The sequence below is a fragment of the Saimiri boliviensis genome, chromosome 11 (genome assembly GCF_048565385.1).
Source record: "Saimiri boliviensis isolate mSaiBol1 chromosome 11, mSaiBol1.pri, whole genome shotgun sequence".
NCBI lineage: Eukaryota > Metazoa > Chordata > Mammalia > Primates > Cebidae > Saimiri > Saimiri boliviensis.
Window position 1 is genome coordinate 100,792,430 of NC_133459.1, and position 7,533 is coordinate 100,799,962.

General features: G+C 42.8%; 1 protein-coding gene across 1 annotated transcript; it reads right to left on the reverse strand.

Moving 5' to 3' along the window:
• Positions 1–6,365: 6,365 nt before the first annotated feature.
• On the reverse strand, positions 6,366–7,316 carry LOC101042191 (olfactory receptor 11A1-like). Its single transcript, XM_010344104.2, has one exon. The coding sequence runs from the start codon at positions 7,314–7,316 to the stop codon at positions 6,366–6,368; it is 951 nt and encodes a 316-aa protein (XP_010342406.2).
• Positions 7,317–7,533: the final 217 nt, after the last annotated feature.

The following is a 7,533-nucleotide window of genomic DNA, read 5'->3' on the forward strand; positions in this document are numbered from 1 at the left end:
ATGGCATCTGGGACAATGGTACCAGCATGCGGCTACCATGGATGCAAGCTTTCCAATCTGTATCACATTGGATTAAGCCCCAAAGATAAGACAGAATTATGGTTGATTATTGTAACTGTAATTAAATATGTTTTTATATATAGTTGTAATTATATATATATATTCTGTTTCTTTCTGTCATTTCGTCCATTTTGGTCTGGTTAGGAGCCATTGCTGGGGAACTAGTGTGGTCGTTTGGAGGTAAGAAGGCATTCTGGTATTTTGAGTTGCCAGAGTTCTTGTGCTGGTTCTTTCTCATCTGTGTGGGCTGATGTTCCTTCAGTCTTTGAAGTTGCTGTACTTTGGATGGAGATATATATATATAGAGAGAGAGAGAGAAAGAGAGATATAGATACATCTCCAGAAGAAAAATACTGAATTATGAAATCTTAGAGCTGAGAGTATGATGTAATGGAAATAAATAGCGGAATGTTGGAAACCTAAAGGCATTCACAGGCACACTTTGTGAAAGTTGTTTAGCATCTTTGAGTCTTAGGTTTTTTCATCTGTGCCATGGGGGATGGTTTCTACTTTACAACTAAATGAGGAGCAAATGAGAAACTGCGTGGAAAAGTTTTATAAAGTTTAAAGTATAATATAAATATGAGTTATTATGCTCAGTATGTTCCTTAGAAAACACCTAGCCAATATTCCTGATTTTTCTGATTTGGAGTCTGAGCTCAAAAGTCGTGAAGAGACTGGCCCAGGTCTGTCAGCTACATAGGAACTACCACAGCCATAACTCACTCAGTGGCTAAGAGACAGGTAGGCTCCAGGAGGATGTTCAAGCGGTGGTCTGCTTGTGCAGCAGACTCTTGATTTCAGCGTGAGGCTGTGACTCTCTTGTTTACGTTTCATCTTCTTGGAGCTCAGATGGATATGAATAGTGAGAAACCACCAAGACTGGATGACACCATAGCCCAGAGCAGATGGGCTTTCTTGTCCTCCTGCCCCAACTCAGAGAGAGCAGAGTGAGAAGTCTCTCAGTAAACACTGCTCTGCCCTGTGATGACTGCAATGGCTATGATATCTCCCAGGCACATCCCCAATCCAACCTGGACTGTACCTCTCTATCCTCTCCCCTCTATCACCAAATGAGTGCCAGCTATGAGCCAAGAATCAGGAACTTAGAGATCATCATGCGGCATCATTCCCTTTTCTTGTCCTCAGAAGTAATTTAACTGTCTGTGAATGACAAGCCCCTCCTTTTGAAGGCCATCCCACACCTGAGCTTCAAAGAGCAAATATGTCAGGGTACAGACAGGCTAACTGGGGGATGGGCATCCTTGATAAATTTGGAGAAGGTATTGGCAAGTGTTGTTTTCAGATTCAACTTCTAGAAGAAAAGTCAGTTACAGAGATTCAGAAGGCTTAGAAAGGTATAGTGCTTGTAATGGTGATGTATAAAATTATCTACAGAGGCTGGTCATTCTCTAAGAGCTATAGCCTTTTCCAGATATTCTCTCCTTCTTCTCCTCTCAGCCAGGGCACCCAACTGTCTTTGAACTCGTCGGATATAAATTAAGCCAAACATGACCCTTGTGTTTTGCATACTTTTTCTATAGAAAAGTAAGGTAAGCTATAAAAAAAGAAAAGGTCTAGCAAACAGATATATGTGTGAAAGTGTGTGGGCATGCATATATGGCAGCAAAAGTCTTTATTCAAATGAAGTTTTAAACGGAATAGCAGTAAATAGGATAGATAAAAGCAGAACTGCTCAGGGAGCACGAGCGGGGGTTGGGGCTCAGAGCCTGCTCAGCCACTTTCCTCCTTTGGTGGCTTCTTAGGCACCTTTGCCCAACTCTCAGGATAGAAAACCACGGCTCCAGAGGATCAGGTTTCTGGGTTCCTTGCCAGTGCTGAAATTTATTTTCAGTTGTGAGACCAGGGGTGCGGCTCCTCCAGTCCTACATCCCTCAGTGACCTGGAAGGAGACACCCCAGTCTTGGTGCTTCATTATCATGTCACAGTGAAAATAACCTAGTTCTATACCCAGCATTTCCCCTTCCCCTTCCCTATTTCCCCTTCCCTATTTTGTGACTTTTTTGCAGAAAGAATAGTGGGAATATCTCCCAGCGGATAGGGGTTTGCTTACCATGGAAATCTAGGACTGTTACCTAATTCAAGGCGGTGACTTTGTAGAAGTACAGTGTGGAGCTCAGTGCTGGTGGGATATGTCAATAGCACTGGCATGTGCTGTGATACAGGGCACTCTGGCCCTGCCAAGCATAACCAAACAGTAATTTTAGAGACAATTGTGGTATATTCAGTAGTGTCCTCTTATCTGCAAAGGATACGTTTCAAGGCCCCCAGTGGATGCTTGAACCCACAGATAGCACGAAACCTTATATACACTATGTTTTTTTACCTATACTTACATGCCCCTGCTAAAGTTTAATTTATAAATTAGGTACAGTAACATTAACAGCAATAACTAATTAGAAAATAAAATAATGACAATATGCCAACCTCACTACTCTTGCACTAGGGGCCATTATTCAGCAAAATAAGGATTACTTGAACACAAGCTCTGCAATACTGAGACAGTCGCTCTGACACTCAAGAGGGCTATTGAGTGTCTAACGGGCAGGTGGCCTCTACAGTGGAAATACACTGGACAGAGAGATGATTCTCTTCCGGGCAGAGACACAGTGGGACAGTGCAAGACTTGAAAGATTTTTAACATGCTACTCAGGAGAACAGTCCAGTTAAAACTTACACATTGCTTATTCTAGAATTTTCCACTTGATATTTTTGGACCATAGTTTACTTACTGAGGGCAGCTGACACCATAGAAAGCAAAACCTCAGATATGGAGAGCATTACTGTATAAGGGAAGTTTCCTGGGTGCCTCTGGACAGAGAGAAGCTACTGACTTGGTAAGTGGTGTGTCACTGCAGAAGAGGCCTGTAAACGGAAGCACCGGATTCTAGCCGTTGTTATATAATTACCCAGGAAAAGTCCACCTAAACCCTAGGAGATCACTATCGACTAGGTAAGCCATTTATTATTCTCTCTCCACCTTAAAAATTCTGAGTGTTGGGCCGGGCGCGGTGGCTCAAGCCTGTAATCCCAGCACTTTGGGAGGCCGAGGCGGGTGGATCACGAGGTCAAGAGATCGAGACCATCCCGGTCAACATGGTGAAACCCCGTCTCTACTAAAAATACAAAAAATTAGCTGGGCATGGTGGCACGTGCCTGTAATCCCAGCTACTCAGGAGGCTGAGGCAGGAGAATTGCCTGAACCCAGGAGGCGGAGGTTGCGGTGAGCCGAGATCGTGCCATTGCACTCCAGCCTGGGTAACAAGAGCGAAACTCCATCTCAAAAAAAAAAAAAAAAAAAATTCTGAGTGTTGGTTGGGTAAGGTGGCTCACACTTGTAATCTCAGCACTTTGGGAGTCGGAGGTGGGTGGATCACCTGAAGTTGAGCATTCGAGACCAGCCTAACCAACATGGAGAAACCCCGTCTCTCCTAAAAATACAAAATTAGCTGGACACAGTGGCACGTGCCTTTAATCCCAGCTACTCAGAAGGCTGAGGCAAGAGAATCACTTCAACCTGGGAGGCAGAGTTGCCGTGAGCTGAGATGGCGCCATTGCACTCGAGCCTGGGCAATAAGAGCAAAACTCTGTCTCAATTAAAAAAAAAAAATTCTGAGCATTTATCACTTCATAATATTAAAAATGAATTCTTACTAGAGCATAGTTTTGACTAGGATTTGGTGCAGAAGGTGGAACCTAAAAGACTTGCAAGAGCTCTTCATTTAGTGAGCCTTTCCTGTGGGCCAGTCCGTGAACTGGACATGTTCTCAGAGTATGAGACAGACAGGGCAGGCCATGTGTGGTGGCTCACGCCTGTAATCCTAGCACTTTGAAAGGCCGAGGTGGGTGGATCATTTGAGGTCAAGAGTTTGAGACCAGCCTGACCAACATGGTGAAACCCTGTCCTACTAAAAATAAAAAAATTAAAAAAAAACAAAGCCAGGCATTGTGGTACATGCCTGTAATCCCAGCTACTGGGGAGGCTAAGCCAGGAGAATTGCTTGCACTCTGGGAGGTGGAAGTTGCAGTGAGCCAAGATTGCACCACTGCACTCCAGCTTGGGCGACAGAGCGAGACTCTGCTAAAAAAAAAAGAAACAACAACAAAAAAAACTCATGGCATTTCCTCCTTTACAGATAGGAAAGTCTGATTCGTGATTGTGAATCACTTAACCAAAGCCACACTGCTAGAAGTGTGGCTTTGCATCATGATGCAAATCTTGCTCTCTTGTCCAGCCGTTCATCTTTTTTTAAATTTAATCTGACATTGAAACTTGCTGCAGATGAGCCACCAGCAGACAATTGAAAGCTGACAACTTTTACTTTTACTGAAAGTACCTTGAGATGATTTCAACAATATTCATCTAGTTTATGAGAAGAGGGCAATTAATTCTCTTTTTATAAGCAAAGCCAGAGAATGTCTTCAGATACTTATGTGCTGTTTCCCAGCCAGAGTAACCTCCATGAATGGTGAATATAATCTCTTTGTTTAACTCAAAAAAGGAGAAAAGTTTGGAAGAAAGATTCTTTTCCCCAGCACTGGGGGAACATACTTTGTAGGAACCAGAGAAGGAGGCAGGCAGCATCTGTGTGTAATGCTGACCTCAGCTTTTCTACTCTGAAGTCAATTCTGCTCTTTAGAATTGCATAGAGCCAAGAACAAACACAAGCTCACCACACCCTGTGTTCTAACGACTGAGAGTATGTGCCAACAGGAAGGGAAGCAAGTACAGACAAGAGCCTGGCGGGAGGAGGTGGCACTCAATACATACAAATCCCTAACTTCCAACTGAGCTGACCACTGCGGCAGCGGAGGGGACGGAGCGCTGGAGATAGTGTCGTAGGTCCTTTGTCTAGCTTATTTCCCCAAATCTTCATTTTCCCACTTCTAATCTTGAGAGCACAAATACTAGAAAATGCTTTTCCTAGGCAAAATCTACTTCAGAGAGACTGAGTTTTACATTCTTGATATACAATTAATATCTATAATAATAGTTATTACTTTTAAACTGATTTTTTAGAACAATTTTAGGTTCACAGCAAAATTGAGCAGAAAATGCAGCAGATTTCCACATATCCTTCGCCCCCACATGTGCACAGCCTTCCCCACTATTGACATCTCACACCCGAGTGGTACATATGTTAGAATCAATGAACCCACAGTGACACATTATCACCAAAGTCTGTAATTTGCATTAGGGTTCATGCTTGGTGTTGTACATTGAATGGGTTTGGACAAATGTATAATGGCATGTATCCACCCCTATATTATCATATAGAGTAGTTTCATGGCTGTAAAATTTATCTGTGCTCTTCTTATTCCTCCCTCCCTCCTAACTCTTGGCAATCACTGATCTTTTTACTGATTTGCATCATTTTGCTTTTTCAGATTGGTTTCTTTTACTTAGTAATATGCATTTAAGGTTACTTAATGTCTTTTCATAGCTTGATAGCTTATTTCTATTTTTAGCACCTAATGGTATTCTATTACCTAGATGTACCACAGTTTATTTATTTACTTACTGAAAGACATCTTGTTAGCTTCCAAATGTTGGTGATTATAAATAAAGCTACTTTGAACATTCATGTACAGGCTTTTGCATGGACATATGTTTTCAACTAATTTGAATAAATAGCAATGAGTGTGATTCCTTAATTTTGTTGTAAAAGTATATTCAGTATTGTGAGAAACTGCAAGAGTATACTCCAAAGTGAGTGCACCGTTTTGCATCCCCACCAGCAGTGAATGAACGTCCCTGTTGCCCTACATCCTCAACAGCATTTGAAATTGTCAGCGTTTTGGTTTTTGGCCATTCTAATAGGTGTGTACTGGTCATCTTCTTATTTTCAATTTTGAATTACAAGTACAGTTTTATATCATATATGTAGTTAATGTTTTTCTCCCCATAGACTGTGAGTTCAGTGAGAGCAAGGACTGACTCTGTTTTTGCCCATCATTTTATCACTATGTCCAGGACAATGCCTTGAGCATAATACACCCTTGATGAATATTTTAATGAATGAGTGAACACACTGACTGGCTCGTTTTGAACGAGGGCTTCTACATAAGAATCCAAGTCTACTGGAGTTGATGGAGCAGAGTCTGACCTGCTTAGATCATATCCTGGGACAGCAGTTTACCCAGGGCTGTCATAACTTAGTAGATGTATCTGGCCATCTGTTTTAGGTAGCTCCTCATTTACACAGTTGCCCTTCATGTAAAATTTAAATTATTCAACCCAGTCTATCAAGCTTTGGACAAAGACAACTTTTTTCCTTTCTGTATTATCTAAGGAACCCTGACTTCTTCCTCAAGCACTTCTTCAGAGCTTCGTGGATGTCTCTGTTTCTCAGGCTGTAAATTATGGGGTTAAGCGTGGGTGTCAGGATGGTGTAGAACAGAGAGGCCCCTTTGTGCAAGAGTTGAGATGAGGTGGCTGAAGGCACAAGGTATGTGGCAATCAGTGTCCCATAAAACACCATGACCCGAGTGATATGGGAAGAGCAGGTAGAGAAGGCCCTTTTCCGGCCTGCGCCAGATGGGATTCTTAGGAAAGCAGAAAGGATGCAGGAGTAGGAGGCTACGATGAGGAGAAATGGGACCAGTGTCACTGCAGAAGAGGTGGCAAAGGCAATGATCTCAGTCACTGAGGTGTCCACGCAGGAGAGGTGAACCAGAGAGGTGAAGTCACAAAAGAAGTGATCAATTTCATAGGGTCCACAGAAGGTTAGTCTACACAGCAAGACCATAGTGATTGCTGGGAGAAGGAAGCAGCAGAACCAAGAGCCAGCAGCCAGCCCGATGCACAGGGAGCCAGTCGTGAGGACGCAGTAGCGAAGGGGCCGGCTGATGGCTAGGTAGCGATCATAGGACATTACAGCAAGCAAGAGGCACTCCGTGGCAGCCAGGGATCCAAAGAAGTAGAACTGTGCCAGGCAGCCAGCCACAGAGATAGTCTTCTGCTCAGCTATGATAATCAGCAACATTTTGGGGATAATGTTAGAGGTATGCCAGATCTCCAGAAAGGACAAGTTCACCAGAAAGAAGTACATACGGGTGTGGAGGTGATGGCTGACCAAAACTAGAAGGACAATGAGGATGCTTCCAAAAACAGTTAAGATGTAGAAAACTAAAATTATCATAAAGAGGAAAATATTTAGCTGTCTGATGGAGGAGAATCCTCGAAGCACAAATTCCACTCTCACTGTTTGGTTTTCCCAGGACAGAATCACCATGCCTCAGCTTCACTAGAACAGAACGAACACCCAGTGATAAAACAAGAAAAGGCAGAAAGTTCTAGCTCACACAAAGGACGTCAACAGTGAATGGCTTTTAAGCCCCACTCAGGTTTTTGGAAGGTTTCTTGTTTGAGTGGAGAGAGATCATCTTTTTGTTTTTCAAGGTCTAAAAGAGGAAAGAAAACATTTGGAATAAGAACCTATGACTTCAATC